The sequence below is a fragment of the Cervus elaphus genome, chromosome 30 (assembly GCF_910594005.1).
Source record: "Cervus elaphus chromosome 30, mCerEla1.1, whole genome shotgun sequence".
In the NCBI taxonomy this organism is placed as follows: domain Eukaryota; kingdom Metazoa; phylum Chordata; class Mammalia; order Artiodactyla; family Cervidae; genus Cervus; species Cervus elaphus.
Window position 1 is genome coordinate 82,422,000 of NC_057844.1, and position 20,846 is coordinate 82,442,845.

The 20,846-nt window shown below is 41.4% G+C and overlaps 1 protein-coding gene across 2 annotated transcripts in view; it reads right to left on the reverse strand.

Annotated features, from left to right (window-relative positions):
- Positions 1-13,863, reverse strand: part of NALF1 (NALCN channel auxiliary factor 1) — a 583,754-nt gene extending 569,891 nt beyond the window's left edge. For both annotated transcript variants that reach the window (XM_043892399.1, XM_043892400.1), the window contains exon 1: positions 12,938-13,863. In XM_043892399.1, the coding sequence (XP_043748334.1) occupies positions 12,938-13,837 (900 nt within the window). In that variant the 5' untranslated portion in view covers positions 13,838-13,863. The remainder of the gene's footprint in view (positions 1-12,937) is intronic.
- Positions 13,864-20,846: the final 6,983 nt, after the last annotated feature.

Here is a 20,846-nt window from a genome sequence, read left to right on the forward strand (position 1 = left end):
TCGGTCTCCCTGCAGCACCGTCATCTGCTCACATGTGGGTCAGAGGTCAGGCCATAAAGATAAACTGATACATTTAGATGAAGGGAAAATGTTTTTCCCTAAACAAAATCTATGTGTCTCCTGCATTGCAGGCAGATTCTTTACCTGCTGAGCTACCAGGGAAGCCCAGACAATATCTATCATGAGTTAACTCTACTATAGTTCATCTACAACAAAATCTAGTCTTGACTTGAAAAAAAAAAAGTCAGTTGTTGAGTGCCTTTAGCTATATTGTTTTCATCTTTATTAATATAAACAAGTGGTAAAGAAATGCAAATGTGCACTGCTGAGCTTCTGCATTTGTCTGTTTAAACTGGCTATTGTGAAAAACTTAAACATCCATCCAATTAGAGTGCAATGCTAGAGAAACTGTAATACAGAACCTAACTTGTAGCCTAGTTGGTAAAGAATCTGCCTGCAATGAGGGAGACCCAGGTTCAATCCCTGGGTAGGGAAGATCCCCTGGAGAAGGAAACGGCAATCCACTCCCGTATTCTTGCCTGGAGAATCCCATGGACAGAGAAGCCAGGCGGGCTACAGTCCATGGGGTCACAAGAGTCAGACACAACTTAGCTACTAAACCACCACCAATGGTCAGTGAACTTCAAGTTGGGCACATTTGCCATGCTGCCGTCTGGACAGCACAACTGGGGCAAAGCCTAGCCTCTCTGTCCATGTTCTTTACCAGGGCCTTTTAAAGTCTCTACCTTCATGAAATAATTGAGGATTATCAAAAATCAACTCTGCTTTCCTCAGGGAACCATTTTAGGTTTTTGTTATGAAAAGTTCAAGCACTTACTAAAGTATGAAACATAAAATTACAGATTTGAGACTTACAAATATTCTTGGATCTTGTTAACTTTTTCCAGATTTTTAAGTTATTTGGAAATAAGAAGTTATTCCTCCAAGACTAAACAAACAAATAAAAAGAGTTTGGGCACTCTTTTAATATGCTCGTGCTTGTCAAAAATTATTTAGATAAATAACTGCTTTGACTTCTTGTAGGTGAAGCAGCATATACACGGTTGGCCTGTTCCATCCATTAAGTCAAACAATCAAAAACCACAAGGACTTAAAGACTGAATCATTTATTTTAATAATTTTAAATAGCCAATTAATCAAATAGAGAAATCAAGTCCATGACTGAGCAGTTGATAACTATGCCAGTTGAAAATAATCTATATTCATCAAAGAAGCCAAACTATGCTGACAAGGATTTTGTTTACTCAGACTTGAATTCCATCTCACTGGAATTTTCAGACATATTAAATGAAAATGAACGTTTTGTTTAAAAAGTCTAAACTGATATAAGGAAAGGGCTCCTTTTTTTCATAAGTGACTTCCAAATTGTGGCATGAAGCCATTGCTTCAGAAAGCCCGGATTCCCCCAAATGCTTGCTTAACAGCCCATAGTGACCTGTCTCATTTTCACTCAGGGGAACAGGAAATTCTGTTTTTTGTTTGTTTGTTTGTTTGTTTTTAATGGTTTAAGATTCAGATTCACCTTTTTAAAAATACTTGCTTCTCTTCAGACAGACTCTCACTGCTTATCTAGGGTCACTGTGACTCCCAAGATTAAATATACCACCAGTGCCTTTTTAAATGCCTCTACAGAAAATAAGTCAAAAGTCTCTGTCAGGGAATTGATCTGCACCAGGACAGCTCTGGTCAGAAACCGATGACAGGACAGCTCTGGTCAGAAACCGATGACTGGATTAGGACAAACTTGTCAATGTTTTCCATCAGCTCAGCGTCTAACAGTAGGGCGAGCTCTGCAGGGTGACACCATCCTGTCTTCTCAGAGTAGCCTGGATGAACAGATGACAGCTCTACCCGTCAACTATATATATGTATTTTTTTGCCCACATGGATTGCAGGGTATCAGTTCCCCAACCAGGGATAGAACCCAGGTCATTACAGTAAACGTCCGGAATCCTAACCACTAGGCCACCAGGGAACTCCCTCGCCAGCTACGTTTTACTATATACCTATTCCTTCTTTCCCCAACACGGATGTGTAAGTATCCACATCTTGCAGGAACTGATGGAACAGCCATGTAAATCTATGTGTTTCTGACTTTTAGGCCTATGCTCTTCTCCTACACCCAGCTGCTGCAACAGAAAAACTGGATGAAAGAAGTTATAATTTCTTTTATGTGCCAAAGAACTTCACATTCTATCCACTCCTGCTGTCAGCCACCCACATTCTCCCCCTAAAATATTAAAAAAAAAACTAGATGAGCAATGACTTGTGGCAGACTGAACACACTGTAATAAAGTCAGAGGCCATGAGACTAAGGGCCAGACTCTACCGGCCTGAGTTCTGTCTGGGCCACACTCACCTGGGAGGACTCTGGCAGCTTCCTACCTTCTCTAGCCTTAATCAACCCACTTGTTGGAGCAAGACCCCCGCTTCCATATGGCAACTTTTACCAAGGTAAAGAACCTTGCTGTGTCTCTTCTTTCTGAGGGCAGCCATGGACCCGCTCACGGAGCACAGCTCACAGTCTTCTGGTCTACCCAGTTCTGCCTGGCGTATCTCAGCACCTGCTATGTTGGCCTCGTCCACCAGCTCTAGTTCAAATGCCGAGGTGACCTTTAACTCTGCTTCCTCTCCCTTCCCAGTTAACAAAAACACTAAGGATGGCAGAGTGTGCAAATGGAGAGGCAGAGCAGAAAATAACAAGGACGACCAAAACGGAACACAAAGACAAGTAGCTAGAGGGTACAGCAAAGGGCGACGTTTAAAATGGAGCTTGGAGGCACGGGAGACTCTGCAGCGCCTGACAAACTACATAACAAAGAATTTCTCCCAAGATTGTTTTCAACCCAAGGTTTCTGGGAGATGGAGGGTCATTACAACGGTTTCTTCATGTGTCCTCCCCAAAAGGTTTGTACACGAAAGGGCTCAAGTTCCTTTGCCATAATCTAAGAGGATCCACTGAGTCTAAATCCCAGCACATGTTAATTTTTAATCTAAAATAACAAGGGGAAAAGTCAGGCTTTAGGAATGCAACATTTTCACCCTAAATTTTTGTTTTTAGCTGAATTTTTGTTTTCTGTTTCATTCTAAAGACTCACCTTTAGTCACCTTTCCAGAGAAACGGAAGGGATGTAGACGTAGTAAAATCAGGTTTATCATGCAAAATATAAAATCTGTTTATAGAACTCTTGTAATTGACTGTTGCTTACCAGAAAATTTACATGAGATCTCAAGTGAAGCAATTTTACTGATTTCCCAGGGCTTTTTCCCCATGGGTTTTAATGAACTGCTTCTACTTATTGGGCATCATCAAGCCCCAGGTTAGATACTTTAACATGCATGGGAGTCTCCTGATTTCGTCCCATAACTGTCTTATGAAAGAGGTGCTAGAATCCCTATTTTAAGTAATTTGCATGATGTCATATAATTAATAAGAGATGAAACTGGGAGTTGAACCCAGTCTATCTTCAATACTTCTTGTAACTATTTTACTATACTTCTCTATTAGGTTTAAAATTAATTTCTATTTTTAGAACTTTCTATTAAACATACTAACATTTTTGAAGAAAATAGATAATGAGATAGCCATATTTAATTCCATGGACTCTATGTCACTGAACTCCAGGGCAGCACATTCCTAAAGAAAATAATTCACAGTGACACATATAATTATTTATGATCTCATATTTACAGCCAATAATTATTTTCTATTATTTGAAAATGAATATTCTACTTTATTTAAGCATTTTCAAGATAATAATTGTACTTATTGTCTGAAATTCCGAAATTAAAGCATTGTTCCTCTTTAAAATACAAACAACAAAACAAAGGATCTTAGCTGCACAGCACAATGTACAAAGATAAAACCTCCCTCCTTCCTGAGAATAAGCAATAAATTAGAGCCTGTTATCTTCTCTTTGGGATCTGGTGCCTTCACTAATTTTTTCTGAAAGTGATATTTTCAACATCATACTCCCATCTGGGTCCTGGATCAAAAGCTACAAATATTCTAATGCTTATTTCATCATAAAATATTTATCCCTTTAAACTCACATCTTCCCACCTTTTCATTTCCCTTTTCTTTTCATGGCCGAACTTAATGAAGAATCGTTCAAACTAGTTTTTATTTCATCAACTCCAGCTCATTCCTTAATGCATCACAATTTGACATCTCTTTCATCATTCTATTGAAGCCAGTCCTGTAAGGTTCAACAAGACTTAATTGTCAAATGCAGTGACCTATTTCTAGGCTTCATCCTACATGTTCTTTCTGAAACACAAGACACTCTTGACTGACTCTACATCCTTCTTAAAACTCCTCCCTATATTGTTCAGATCTTCACATTCTAAGGATGCTCTCCTTTCCGTCCGCCTCCGCCCCTCCCCACCCTCCTCCCCTCCCGCCCTCCCCCATTCTCTCTTCTGTTCTCATCCTCCCATTTTCACTCTCATTCCCTGTTTCTTCTCAGTCTCTCTTTCTGGTCCCTTTTCTGCCCAGACCCTTTAACGTTGCTCTTCCTCATAATTCATCTTTAACATTCCCTCCATGTAATCTGTTTCTGTTAATCATCTACTCTCTGCCCACAGCTTCCTGGATCAAACTACATCATGTGTAGAGAGTAAATGCCACACCAAAAGCCCAACTTGCATGGTTCACTATCTACTGGACATCTCCTGATGGCATTATCTCCAAGAATGGACTCCTGTCATTTCACTAATCTCAATCCCAATGTGTTCTTCCTCCTGTATTTGCTTCTCATTACATGCATCCACACCCAGAGAATCACCTTTCCTGAAGTCTGAATCAAATCCTTCCTCCACATGGCAACTGGTAAATTTTAACTCAGAAAAGTCTCCTGAATCTTGCTTTCTTCTCCCCTTCCATAGCCACCATAGTCATTTAGAATCTTCTCTCCATCCTGGTAGCCACTAGCCACTTGGGGCTATTTAAATTTAGACTAACTGAAATGAAATATCATTTGAAACTTAGTTTCTGACATCACTTCACCCTCTTCCAACCTATCAACATATTGCTGCCAGGGCTAAGTTTTGAGGAAAACAAACCATCCCAAGCAAATCACTTGATTAAAATTCCTTTCTGATATTGTATCACATAGAGGATGAGATTCAAGCCCTTAGCATGGGATACATGGTTCTTCACAATTGAGCACTAATATCTCTCCAGAGGTTTTTCTTCCAGCTCTTGCCATATAGCTTACTCAATGTGTGAGTGGAACTATGTCCCCCCAAATTCATACACTGAAGCCCTGACCCCTCAGTGTGAGTGTATTCAGAAAGAGGACATATAAAGGGCCAATAAAGTTTAGATAAATATTAAGATTTCTAATGATTACAGATTTCAGGCAATATGTACACAATTCTCAACTCATAAACTCAACATCTTTTAAAACACTGTGGTAAAAATTGGATGGCGGTTTAAAAATTTTAAACAAAAAGCGACTGTATCTTACTGAACTTACAAATTCAGTGCAAGAACTATCACAGGTTTCCAAAGTCTGCTTCCCTCCCTCCAGAACTGTATCTATATCCTTCCTCTGTTCCACTTGAAATGGAACTCTAAGTGTTCTGCTGATAGTCATACCATTTATTCATAGTCATAACCACCCCCCAAGCGAGAAGGCGATGGCACCCCACTCCAGTTCTCTTGCCTGAAAACTCCCATGGACGGAGGAGCCTGGTAGGCTGCGGTCCATGGGGTCTGTAAGAGTCGGACACAACTGAGCGACTTCACTTTCACTTTTCACTTTCATGCACTGGAGAAGGAAATGGCAACTGACTCCAGTATGCTTGCCTAGAGAATCCCAGGGATGGGGGAGCCTGGTGAGCTGCAGTCTGTGGGGTCACACAGAGTCGGACATGACTGAAGCGACTTAGCAGCAGCAGCAGCACCCACCCCAACAAGACTTTGAAATGATGAACCTGGAGTTCTTGGCTGTTCATTCCAGCTGTCTAGGACTCCAAACTGTCTGCCATCATAGCTTGCTATATCATCTATAAAACACTATTAATGATAAATTAAAAATTAAAAAGTAAATATGGCAAAAATTTTAACAGGTATTTGTGGATTTATATACTTATCCCTTCACTATTTAGTATGACTATAATTATCATAATGAAGAGGGGAAAGCAAACACAATAAGGTGAGGACGTGAGCTTGAGCTTTAACACTACCAGCTGCTTGACCTCAGAAGAGTTAACTTCACTCATCACTTTACTCATCTGTAAAACACGTGATAGTACCTATAAAGACAACGATGAGTAAATGAATTAGACTAGTCTCTGACCTGTAATCAACTCTAAAACTTGTTAGCCACTACTGAAGCTCGTCCTAGCACTTAAACTGAGTGACTCAAATCATTTTCTGAGAAAACCAATACATTGTCATGATCATACATTTAAATCTTAGTTCAATTTTTTTTTTCCCAAATATACTAAGTCAGTGAGAGTTCAGGCGGAAAGAGACTGATTATTTCTGATGGCAGTGGAGAGGCAGAGAAGTAAGATCTCTGAACTCTGGGTTTGCCATGGGACACGGGCCCGGCGAGTGGAGCCTCCAGAAGCCAGGAGAGGATTCAGCCAGATGAAAGCAAGAGGGCACACTGGCAGGAAGAAGAGGAAATCGAGGGGTGAGGACTCACAGTTTTGAGTAGAGCCCAATTTCCTTCTCAAGAGGGGCAGAGCATCTGACACATACAATTCCCATGTATTTCTAAAGAAGTAATTATTGCATCCACTCATCCCACATATGTGCAGATATATTACTACTGCTGCTAAGATCAATAACTGAATTTAAACACTAGAAAACGTGCATTTTTTGCAGGTTTTTTTTTTTTAACCATCTGTAATAGCATCTACAACTTTTTCTTTTAGTAAATGATTCTGTATAGAAACAGAGAGGGAAAACCAGCTACTAACCTTTTAACACTTTAAACACCCAAGAAGGAAATATTTTCATGCATTCTACACAATACATAGTATAAATCATGAACTATTTATTACCAAAGAAAGGCAGATGTGAATTCCTATTTTCAGTTTTAAAGAATCGAAGTAAATTAAAACATTTTATTACTGAAATATCATTATTTGGATTGTAATGTTTTATTGCTTATTAACTTAATGTAAAACTTAAATTTAGTGTTTCACAGCATTTTCCAATCTAAACTTTTAAAAAACAAAACAATAAAATGTGATGATATTACAATCCCTTCAAAACAGAACAATGATAAGATCCCTCTAAAATGAATTTCTAAATTAAGTGTGGTAGCATTCTGTGTCTACTTAGCAACTTGTATCTTCAAAACAATGTATGAATGTCACTAGTTATTCCAGTATGATAGAAATAAGTAAAAGAGGAAATATGGCTCATCATTATAATGGAGAAAGAACAATAAAAATGAATTAGTAATTCTCTAGGTTTAATAAAGTAAATAGGTGAAGAAAGAATAAACCAAACCACATGAAACACTATGAAAAGCCGAAATGTTCTCTTTTAAAACCAACGCATACTTCTGAAAAAGTCTAAATTTTAGCCATTTATACAAGCTAAAATTAGAGACAAAGTAAGGAGGCTGAGGCTCCTCTAATCAAATAGTTGATCATCTCACAGAGAGACAATCATCTAATTTATGCACTCATGTGCTCAGTCCATTAGTGAACAACAGAATAATGACTCAGTTCTGGCTAAAAGACAGAAAATCCACAGCCAATAGGCCCATCCTTGAATGTTCAAAGCTCTGGTCTTCTCTGCACCCTTCTCTCCATGTTCTTTCCTTGGCACATTCCCCAAACCTCGCACACTGGTTCGCATTTCATGTGACTTCCTCAGCCACAGGGTATTCGCTCTCCCTACCCCCTGACCATGTCCTGTTGCCTTTACCACTTAGAAACAATGTAAGTTCCTTTCTTATCTGTTGAACCAATGAGGTTATTATGTGTTACAGAGGCGCAGGACCTAAAAGGTCTTTCCACTTTGCTTGTCACTCAACTACAACAAGGGTTCTCACCCTAAGCTGCATGGCCTCAGGGAAACTGGAAGCTCATGACGCAAGCCAGGCTAATGAAATCAGAATCTCTTAGGGCTGGGCGTGTTTTCAAAGATTCCCAGGATAGTCTAATATGATGCCAAGGACCACTGATCTAGAGTAAATGTTAACTGATATTGAAGAAACATCTTTTCAATGTAAGTCAACATAAAGTGAACAATGACATGTTTGGTGCCTAGTCAACGTGAGGTCAACAAAGAAGATTAAGACTGAAAAGGAAATAGGGAATTGAAATTAAAGCAATAGGTCAGTAATGCAAACCAAAATAGTATTGTGTTTCAAACAGCTATCTACAGATTTGTTTTTGTACATTCAATCTAGTATCAAAATATATCTTAATACATTCTGATTTATTTGTGGGAGACCATGAGACTGAGAACATTATTTGATTTTTTTCCTTTATACTTTAGTTCACCTTGCATATGCAAACACCAAGCTCATCTAATTAAAGTGATTAAAACCAACGTATAACAGCAATTATTAAAATTTTGTGGTTATGCCCTATATAGCTACTAATCTGACCCAGTTACAAGTCAGAATTTTTTAAAAAATCATTCCTTGGTTTTTAATGCACCCCATTTTTATATGGGGCAAAAATATTAAAAATAAAAATCTGGTCATAAAAAGTTATGATAGTGGCTTTGACCTTACAAATGGCCTTATTAATGGTTAAAGTGATCATCTGAAGGTTAGACTGTGTGATATTGCAGAGAAGCAACTCAGTCATAAAAAGATGATTTGAAAATAATACAATGGTAGAATGTAAAAGAAGTTTATTTGCAGATGTATTCCACACTCCGGATACTGTCATAATATATACAGTTAGCACTTAACTGATTACAGCAAAATATTTTAAATATATTTATATGGAAAAAATTGTTAGATATTTTATTTCCTTAAAAATTATTTTAAAATGTCTACAGTGTATGACATTAAAATAAATAAGAATTTAAAAATGACTTTTTGTTTAAACTGCATATTATGTAGCCAAATTTTACATTCTCAAACTGCTTAATGTTTCTGAGTGATTTCTGCAAACGATACCCAAAGCTCTGAGCATCACAACTCTTACATACAGGAACATTAGCAGAGTATTCTTCTGATCACTGTCTGTTAAATAAAATATGCAATATAATTTACTTTAGCATAAAATTGTGAAATAAAAGTATAAGAATGCATACATTCTTGACAGTATAAGGATTACAATCTATTCTAAGAGAATTAAAATACAGTGATGCAGTGATTTATATTAGAATCTAATCTCAAACTCACTTTTCCTGACCATCTGTCTTAAAGAATAAAACTATTAGTAACAAAAGTTTACCTGTAACACGGACATTTATATTCCCTAAATATTTCAGTTTTATAATATGTAATTTCAAGAATGCCTAGAAGCTAAAGAATGGCATATTTTAAAAAAAAATCTTCATAAGAAAAACAACTAAGCAAAAATTAAGGCATGTTAATAATGTACATATGTAATTGTTTATGCTTGGAAGAGTGTATTTTTAATATTGCCAGCCATCTTGAAGACTTTCACAGATTTGTCAGATGCTTGCTGTATGTCAAAAACAGTATTTAGAATAAAACTGCAAAATCCAGAGAAGAATTACTGTCATAATTTTTGCTACTTGAATGCTATAGTCTAAATGATATATGCATAAGTTCTTGATCTTAATTCCCAGATAAAAGTATACGTTTATTTTAAAAATTAAACCAGCCATCTCTAAGAATATTAAAAAATATTCTTGGGCATAAATGATTTCTATTATGTATTGGAAATAAACCTTTACTAAAGTAAATCCAAGCTATGTTTAATCTCCAATGATTACAAGTCCAAAGCAATATGATTTGATTAAGTCAATATTAAGGTTTGTTTTTTTTTCTCAGTATAATGGGCCAAAAGTCCCTTAAATCAAGTTCAATAAAAATTAAATTTAATCCATTTTAATTGCATACATATATGGAATGTGGCATTTCTTTTTAATGGGAGCAAGTATAAAACTAGAAGGCAATAACATGTCCTAACTTTTAAAGTTTAGAAGTCACTATATTAATCATGTAATTATATATGGGTATTATAAAGTTAATATATTTCCTCTAAAATATGAATTCTAATTATTTGTATAACTAATATTATAGCATATATCCTATATATAAATATAAATACATTAATAAACTATTAATTTAGATTTTTTATGAATATATTACCAATTCTGGAAATATAATGCATTTACTTTTAATGTAGCCTAAGACTTTGTCATTAACCTTAAAATGCAGAAAATTTTGCATGAACTATATATCTTGAACACTGCCCCTGAAGATAGACATCATTTCTTAATTATAAGTATGTCTGAAATAAGTAAAAGCATTCAGAAAGAAACTCAGATACATTCTTCAAAGACCACCAACAGCATTTTAAGTCAAGTGATACACTTTGTATGTGGATGTGATTGCAGTTTTGCAGAATCATAAAGAAGCTGTATGTTAAGCTAAGGAGCTAACCAATAGGTTTGTAAGTCATCAACCAAGAACACACACTGAACACACCTCACCCCGGCACCTAAAATTTGAAACTGTGTGAAAACAGTTATCCTGGAATAAATGTCAAGTGTTTCCAACTGACAACCAACCAACCAAAAAATAGCTCAAGGCATCACAAGTAATAAATCCTGTGTTGTGGAGATGAAAAACTCAAATGTCTGTGTTTACTTTTCAGTATGAAGAAATATTTCTGGAAGGCATTAAGATTTTTTAAATGTACTTTTGTGTATATAGCTCACAATGACTACTTTATATGAAAACATAATCCAGAAGTAGTTCATAACATTACATATTCATTTAACCTACACTATACCTTATAGCTATGATGATATAAGTATGAGGGTGATAATTATATTAGGTCAAGAGAAAACTCTATATCTATTTATATATACATATATGCATAGATATTTATGTGAATATTCAAATAAAATAAATTTGACAGACTTATTTAAGAATGTTCTGTAGTCTACAATGTAGACTACCTTGTAAATACTGAGCCTATGCAAACTGAAGTAACTAGAAATTTCTATGAGAGTTTACATTCAAGGAGGCAAAAAAATTCAAATTATTACAAGGGATCACTTTAAACATAAATATACTGAAACCTTTGCAAGTTTTTTACTGGTAGTAAATTAGTAGACAGATCCATTTCCTTGTAATTCTGAGGAAACATTATCTTGTCAAAATAAATAACTATGCAATAAATATACTAGTCATTCATTAGTAACTTCTACCATTAAGATTAATTTCCAGGCATATGGTTAAGAAGAATATATAAAAATCTTTTAAGATCCATTTATCTAATGAAGCAGCATTCTAAATTAATGCTGCAAATGCAATATCATTACTTGCAAAGAAGATACGTTTCTGGTATTAAAGAACGTTGGCAAAGCAAGCTTAGTTTCAGTTTAGCTTAGTTGTCAGGAGCACAACTAATCAATCCAGGCTAGAATAGAGCCCTCGAACTGGGTTCAGTTGAAGTAGGTATCCCTTAGGCCAGATCTCCTGTGAAAGCATCACAAGAACCCTCTGGTCCATACTGCCCTTGACCACACTTTTCCAGCAAGTGAGGCAAAGGAGGCTCAGTTGTGTTCCTTGGGGGAGGTTCAGGGTGTGATGAACAGAAAGGTAGACAATATGGCGTATCATTTCTTTTGAAAAGCAATACTATTTTATTGCTTAAGAAATTTTATTTTATTTGAATTTGTTTTATTGTTTAAGAAATTACCTTTGGAACAAAACATCAGGGTTTGTTGAGATTCTGCCATCATTTCTTCCCCTACTAAAAGGTCACTGCAGTATCTTCATCTTCAACGGAGCCCTTGAGCAAATCTCGTTTCAGCACCATGGACAGCAACACTCCTACTAGGACACGCGCCCACGGTCACATTTGCCATTTCTTAAGAAACTTGCATACACTACCCCTTTGTGAACCAGCAAGGTTTACAGCCATTATTATATTCAACAGGAAGGGGCTGAAGATAATATATGTTATCAATGAGTTCAGTATTTTTTAGTTATGCCGTTAAGCATTTGCCAATTAGTACTTCCTGAGAGCATCCTGAAAATTCAAGCTAATTACATAAGGTGACTAATAAATAATCTAACACTGATCAGTTATCACCAGATATGTAATCAAAATTTTCTACTCATACTGAGCCTCTGATCAATAACTATACACATTTCTAAGAGAAAACAAGAAGCTCATGTGAGTAAATACGCTTAGGTAGGCCCCCAAACTTTCAAAACAACCAGTACTACTCCTGGAAAACACGTAAAACGCTTTTAGTTCTTCCCACATAAACAATCACAAACACTTTCTCTTGTCCCTTTGGCCAACCAGCTTAATTATGTCACTATCAGAGACTTCATGTGTAAGGTCCATAAGCCAGACCACACATGGCCTGTCTTAGCCTGTTCTGACTTCAGCTGTGGTCACCAGTATTCAGTCCCATCACAGTCTTCCTGACAAGCTTCACTCAAATTACATTAAAAAAAAAAAAAAAAAGTGGCAGAATCTGAACCAACTCCGTAGCTTTAAGAGATAGTTAAAGCACTGGCTTTATCATCTCAGAAGACCAGAGTCCTCCTGATCTGCCAAGGATTCTCAGAAGGCACGGATCCACCAGCAATTCACAAGAGAGTCCCAAGTCAAGCAGCAGGTCAGGCGCTTACAACCACAAAAACAATGGTCGAAGTAACAAAACCAGAGTCAAAAAGCGACTTTAAAACTCTAGAAGACACCTCCACCCAACACACACAGAAATAACAGCGCGAAGAAAGGGGGAAAAAAACCCACAGGTTCCTACCTTACAGTCCTCAGGACACGATTTCACCGAGTACTCCTCTGATTGTAAGTATTTATGCAGCACGCTTTCAAACTCTTCGTATTTCTCCTGAGCGTGGTGGTCGTAGTCTTGGTAAGCCTCGACGCACTGTCTGCAAGTGGTCATCTCACCACCCTCCTTGAGCACCACATCCAGACTACAGTTCAAAGTGTTGGGACTGGACAACCCCGAGAACAACTCCCAAAGTGTGTAGGAATTACAAAACGAAAGGTAAAAATCCGACAAGTTCCAGAGCGGAGTTGGCTGCGGCGGGCCCCGGGTCTGCTGCCGCTGCTCCCCACGGGCCGCCGCCCCCCGACTCCAGTTCCTGGCGCACACGGCGTCCGCGCTCTCCACCGTGAAGCACTGGCCCGAGGAGGCGCCCTGCGGGTAACAAGTCTCCAGGCGCCACGCGGGTCTGGCAGAGTTTCCTGGAAGAAGATCCTTGCCCCGGCTGTCGGTGCCTCGGCCGCCCTCGCCGCCGCCGCCGCCGCCGGCTCCCGGGGAGGGGGGCAGGGTGGGGGACGGGGAGGCGGAGAGGAGTCTGTGCGCCTGGGCGGCGGGCGAGGGCTCCCCCATGCTCGCCAGGAGCGCGGGCCAGGACGGCTCGTGCTGCCGCTGCCGCTGCCGCTGCTCCTGCCGCTGCCGCTGCCGCTGCTGCTGCTGCTGCTCCTTGTCCCGGGCGCGGGTCAGCTTGGCCTCGGCGCAGAACCACAAGTGATCAGAGAGCAGGACTGTGAAAAACAAGAGAGAGGCCAGAGACAGTCGCCATTTCTGAGCCCTCTCCGAGTCGATGAACGGTTTCTCGTTCTCCCGGGGTGCTGCCAACCAGATTTTTAATCCGTCGTCATACTGCCGACACATCCAAGCACCCCTGGTCATATTTTGGGAGCGCACAGCCCTGGCCGACTCCACCGCGAGGGCTCCGGCGCCGGTGTCACCACAATATGCATTGACTTAGGGGTTCGATTGCCTTCTCCCCTCCTCCCTTTCCTCTCTCTCTCCCTCGCTCCTCTCGCTCTTTGCCTACATCAATATTACCAGGCTTCGGGGGAAGGCAGGACTCGCTTCCGACCTAAGCATCCGCCGACCCCATCCTCTGTCGAGTGGGAAACAACAATGCAGAGACAGGGAGGCAGGGGGGAGAGGGTCGCTCGGAGGCGGCGGCGGGCTGTGGCCGGCGGCGGGCCGGGTGCAGGAGGTGACGGCGGAGGTGGCGGGGTGGCGGCGCCTGTCAGCCGGGCACGGGCAGGGCGCGGGTCCCCATGGCCCCGCGGAGGACGGCCCGCTCTCCCCGGCCAGGGGCACGCCGCGTCTCCACTGCCCACGGACTGCGGCCGGAGCGCCTCGCCGGCGCCTCCTCCCCACCCCCCGCCCGCTGCTCCTTCCTCGCCGGCTCCTTCTTCGGCTCCTCCGGCGGCTACTTCTCGCTCGCTCTGCTCGAGTCCGGAGCCTGGGCGGCCGCCGGCAAGGCGCTCCCGCCCCCCCACCCCCCAGCCCGCGCTCCGGCCGCCGCCGCCGCCGCCGCCGCTGCCGCAGGTCCGCCCGCGGGAACCGGGCTCCGACTGCTGACGCCGCCTCCCCCGGACCTCGGGGCCGAATCGCCTGCGCTGGGCCTCCCGAGAGCCACAGTCATCTTCAGTCCCCGGCTAAGTTGCCGCCATCTTCGTCCTGGAGAAGCACTTTTTGGGGGGGAGCGCCGGCTCGTGCGTCATCTCCTCCTCCCGCGCCGCGCTCGCTCCCTCCTGGCGCATTGGCACCGGGCTCGGCCCGGCGGAGGGGGAGGCGAGGGCGCCGGGGGTCCGGGGGGTGGGCGGGGGGAGCCCGACTGGGCCGGCAGGCCGGCCTGGGCGGCTGCGCGCTGACGCCTGCCGTGCCTTGCCGTCCCCCCCACCCCACCCCCGCCACCTTTGGTTTTTTTTCTGTTATTACTGATAAAAGTCAGACTGCGGACGGCAAGGTTGAGGATGCCTGCTGAATTTCTTCGGCACCTCCTGCTCCCTCTCGGACTCCGGGAAAAAGTCCGAGTTGCGGCGGGTGGGCAGAGGCTTCTAGCCGGCGAGGGTCTGGATGTTGCCTCCTGAACTAGACAATGAGCGTGGGCTTCCGATGAGAGGCTGCGGGCACGGGAGGAAACCTGAATTGGCTGGCGGGGGGCAGAGGAGGGACATCTGATCTCTTTGCATGTGTCTCTGGATCCCTGGACAACTAGACATCAACAGCTTCCAGTGCATTATCTTGTCAGATGATTTTAGTATATGGCAGGGGTGATGCGCGTGGCATCTATATCCTTAGCTGTATGTAGGACAGCGACATTTTTCATAAAGTAAAAGGAAATTAGAAGTGGCCACATAGAGTATTAGAGAAAAATACTAGGACCTCGCCTTCCAGGCTTCACTGACTAGCCCACCGTTTCGAGTTCCAATCCTTCCGACCTCGGAGGATTCCTCCTCGGATCTGGAGCATCCCAAGCTCCTGTGACCCCCCACTCGGAAGACCTGCGCCCAGCCCCCACCGAGCTGGGCTCTGCCGTCGCCCAGGACTTCCGCAGCACCGGGCCGTCAGGCTGCCCTGATGGGTGGCAGCCGTAGCAATCCGAGCCTCTGGTGCCCCTTAGCGTTGGCTCTTGGAGTTCCGAGAAGGAAAAGCCTGTCACGCTAGGAAAATCAGGGGTCCTCTCGACCCTGCCTCATGCGGGTCAGTGCTGTGGGCAAACATCAGTCTCCTTTTCTGTGAAGACCGTGCCCACTCCGCCCCTCAGGCCCACCGAAGCTGCGAAGGCAGGAGACGGAGCCGGTGGGTGCCAGCGCCTTCCCTGGGCACGCGCCCTGAGTGCAGCAGAGGACAGCGGTGTGTCCCACCGAGCACTCACCGTGGCAAGCGCCTTCTCTGCTTTGGAATAACTCTCCTGTTCTGCAGGGTGCGCATTCACACGAGCGGTGTCAGGGTGCCATCGTTCTAAGTGTGTTGAGAACCCAAAAGGACATCATCCGCATTCATATTCTTTTTAGAGGTGCTGTGAGTGTTGGCACTGGGGCAAAGTGGATATTTTTTAAAAAAGCAAGTTGCAAAAGATAATTGGCAAGATTCGACCAACTGGTCCTTTCTGCAGCATAGTAGGGTATATATTAATACTAAATTTTACCCATATAAATTGAAAGTTTCTAAAAACTATGTGCAGTGGCCATCAAAGCTTGGTGCAATTTGACAGCTGGTTGATCTAAAAGTGTCATATAATGTTTGAGAACACAACCTATGTAAGTGTACCATTCTGGTACTTTGGCTTTTAGTGTGTTGACTTTTAACTCCATAAAAGGTCTAGAAACTAAAATATATACTTTCTATGGCAGGTTTATCCTTACCTTATAGCATCTTTAAATAAGCAAATTTCCAGGTTCTGTTGAAAATTTAACATGAAAAAAAAAAAAACATTTTATCTGAGCTTTGTATAGAAAGCAGAAGGTGAGGAAATAATCTTTTCAATTCTTCTCTTTTGATAGTTTAAATTATTTTGACATTGAATAAAATATTTTTCTCTCAACCAGTGATGTGGATAAAGATATCCTTTGGAAAAATCTCTTTAAATTTTAGAAAGCATTTTGTTTGTCTTCTACCCTCTCATCATGATTACTTTTTTCTTAAATGTAAAACTTCAATCCACTTAAACCAAATCACATTTAAATATAAGATAAAGTCTGCTTGTAGAAGTAAGTGAGTATATGGGCGTGGCATTTTCTATTGTATAAATAAATACATGTGGAAGATAATATCAGAAGTCTCCGTTTCTATTTCTTGATAAACATTCTGCAGAATATGAAAGTGAACACAGCATACTCTAAATCCTGAAATGATTCTCTCTCCCTTTGTTTTGAACTTGTTGGCCCTTTGTGACAAAATACAGAGTGTGATAATCCAAGGCCTTTCTTTCTATAAACACAAAGGGGTTTTTTTGCTTTTTTTTATTTTTTATTTTATTTTATTTTTTTTTTTTTTGCTTAGCTATCTTTCTGTCCAGATGTAGTTGTTTAATACCTGGGTTAATAGGATTTAATTTCATATTTCTTTCTCTTACCTACCCCCTTCATTCTTCTTCACCTTGTTTCTTCCTAATCTGAAGATGCTTCTCCGTTTATGTATATTTTTTTATCTCTACTGTGCAAGACTGAAAGCTCAGAAAATCCTTGGCTAAGGAAGTTCACACAGGGAGGCTCACACAGAAAGTTCACAGGCACACTAGGCTGAGTTTCAGAACACAAAGATGATCTGAGCTCAGGTGACTGGCCTTTTAACCAGAGGGAATTCCACCAGAGCCCTTCTGCCACCCCAAAGGGGTTAGTTGAGTTGAGTTCAGTTCAGTTCAGTCGCTCAGTCGTGTCCAACTCTTTGCGACCCCATGAATTGCAGCACACCAGGCCTCCCTGTCCATCACCAACTCCCAGAGTTCACTCAAACTCATGCCCATCGAGTCGGTGATGCATCCAGCCATCTCATCCTCTGTTGTCCCCTTCTCCTCCTGCCCCCAATCCCTCCCAGCATCAGGGTCTTTTCAAATGAGTCAACTCTTCACATGAGGTGGCCAAAGTATTGGAGTTTCAGCTTCAGCATCAGTCCTTCCAATGAACACCCAGGACTAAACTCCTTTAGGATGGACTGGTTGGATCTCCTTGCAGTCCAAGGGACTTTCAAGAGTCTTCTCCAACACCACAGTTCAAAAGCATCAATTTTTCGGTACTCAGCTTTCCTCACAGTCCAACTCTCACATCCATACATGACCACTGGAAAAACCATAGCCTTGACGAGATGGACCTTTGTTGGCAAAATAATGTCTCTGCTCTTTAATATGCTATCTAGGTTGGTCACAACTTTCCTTCCAAGGAGTAAGTGTCTTTTAATTTCATGGCTGCAGTCACCATCTACAGTGATTTTGGAGCCCCAAAAAATAAAATCTGACACTGTTTCCACTGTTTCCCCATCTACTTCCCATGAAGTGATGGGACCAGATGCCATGATCTTAGTTTTCTGAATGTTGAGCTTTAAGCCAACTTTTTCACTCTCCTCTTTCACTTTCATCAAGAGGTTTTTTAGCTCCTCTTCACTTTCTGCCATAAGGGTGGTGTCATCTGCATATCTGAGGTTATTGATATTTCTCCTGGCAATCTTGATTCACAGAGGCGGGCAAAGTGACTGTTGAGGTTCCAAAGCTGAAGTACCTAAACAGTCCACCACTCCCCAATATGCACCCTCCAGCCCCCACCCAACCCTGCTTCCTCCAAACCCATTCGCCTTCAACCCGGGCAGGTTGGACTTTCAGCTTGGGTCAGACCTGCTCTTGTTCACAGTGATTAATAACACCTCAGCTGAATATAAGGAAGATCTTAAGTTATGCCTCCAAGAAGAAAGTGGCAGATGTTCTGCTGAAATGAATTATCACATTTGTTCTTTTTTTTTTTTTTTTGTCTTGAAATATATATTCTGTCTCTCTTGTCCCAAGTCCAGCATACTACAATTCATACTGACTCTCTTCCCGAGCCCCGTCACTCCATGTTCATTTTCAGCTTCAAATTTATGTCCACTAGCCTGGAGTTGTGGTTTCTGTTGTATGTTCCTGCTATTGACAGACAGACCCATTAACTAGAGGATGGACTTTAAAGCTAAGGGCCAACAGAGCTTTGCAATCAAACTATGCACAGTTACTTCAGACAGCGCTTCTCAGCAGCAGGTCTGCTGAGAGGCGGGGTCGGATAACTCTTTACAGGTGGGGGCTCTGCGTGCGTGGCAGGAGGTGCAGCGGCCTCTCTAGCTTCTGCTCACAGCATACCCGCAGCACACGCAGCTCCCCAGCTCTGGCAACTAAAAGTGTCTCCAAGCATTGCCAAATGTCCCTGGGAGCAAAGTCGCCCGAGCTGAGAACCACTGCTCTAGAAACTTTCATCTCCAGTTAGTAGTTCAGTTCAGTTCAGTTCAGTTCATGTAATGTGCGGACTCAGTCATGTCTGACTCTTTGCGACCCCATGGACGGCACCACGCCAGGCCTCCCTGTCCATCACCAACTCCCAGAGCTTGCTCAAACTCATGTCCATCGAGTCAGTGATGCCATCCAACCATTTTATCCTCTGTCGTCCACTTCTCCTCCTGCCCGCAATCTTTCCCATCATCAGGGTCTTTTCCAATGAGTCAGTTCTTCGAGTCAGGTGGCCAAAGTATTGGAGTTTCAGTTTTAGCATCCTTCAGTCTTTCCAATGGATATTCAGGACTGATCTCCTTCAGGATGGCCTGGTTGGATCTCCTTGCAGTCCAAGGGACTCTCAAGAGTCTTCTCCAACATCACAGTTCAAAAGCATCAATTCTTTGACACTTAGCTTTCTTTACGGTCCAACTCTCATATCCATACATGTCCACTGGAAAAACCATAGCTTTGACTAGATGGACCTTTGTTGGTAAAGTAATGCCTCTGCTTTTTAATACACTCTCCAGGTCGGTCATAGCTTTTCTTCCTAGGTTGGTCTTTTAATTTCATGGCTGCAGTCACCATCTGCAGTGATTTTGGAGCCCAAAAAAATAAAGTCTGCCTTTGTTTCCACTGTTTCCCCATCTATTTGCCATGAAGTGATGGGATTGGATGCCATGATCTTTGTTTTTTGAATGTTGAGTTCTAAGCCAGCTTTTCACTCTTCTCTTTCACTTTCATCAAGAGGCTTTTTAAATTAGCAGTTACTTAATCCATATCTGCATGGCAGAAGCTCTGGCATCACAGATGAAGCTGTAACTCTTTCTTTATATACAGGGAACTTAAAATCTTCACCCAGAATCACCACCTCATCATACATCTCTTGTTACAAAATTGAAATATTGAAATAATAAATAATAATAAATAATGTTGAAAATATTGAAACTCCCTTAACCTCTCACACTCTTCTCTATAAAAATCATGAGGATAAATGATAATTACTTAAATCTTATTAATGTCAGAATTTTCTCCATAATTCAGATAAAAATATTATTTATTAACCAGATTGTTTATTAATCAGACAACTGTCTGTCTGTACTTTATACATGGACCCTCAATCACAATGTAAAAAAGTGGAACTGTTAGTTGTTCAGCCGTGTTCAACTCTCTGCGACCCCTTAGACTGGAGCCCACCAGGCTCCTCTGTCTGTGGAATTCTCTAGGCAAGAACAGTGGAGTGGGTTGCCATTCCCTTCTCCAGGGGATCATCCTGACTCAGGGACTGAACCTAGGTTCGATCTGCAGACAGATTCTTTACCATCCAAGCCACCAGGGAAGCCACAGTCACAATATATAATAAACTAAATCAAACATATGCGTGCATTCACATAAATGTAATTATTGCTATCAAATGCACATTAAATACCACATGCACAATATAGAAAATTTTAATTAACAAAGAATTTTAAAAGTTGTAATACTAACACCCATATATAATCACTATTTCCACTATTTGCAGTATCTCTCTAACATTTATTTTATATTATAAATCCCCTATTTTGTGACATTTAGTAAACCAGATTTGTTTAAGGACTGAAGTAGGAAGTCTGATAGCATACAAATTCACATTTACTAGATAATAATGCAATCTTCCTCCAGTATTGCATTGTGAACTGTAATCAGAGACACACAAATTCTAATGATGTCTCAAAACATTAGGATCTCTCTCTTTCTCTGACCATGTGATTAAATCAGAAAGAGAACAAGGAATGGGAAAATAAAAGAAATGAACAATATATAAAATTAAAGGTTCATTACTCTCAAACAAGGGGAAGAAGCAAAGTCAGACTCTGTTATTTTCATCTTATTATTATTTCTATCTAGTCAAACTGTCTCACAAAATATTTCAGTGATGCTTAGTAAAAGTCTGAGATACTGCAACAG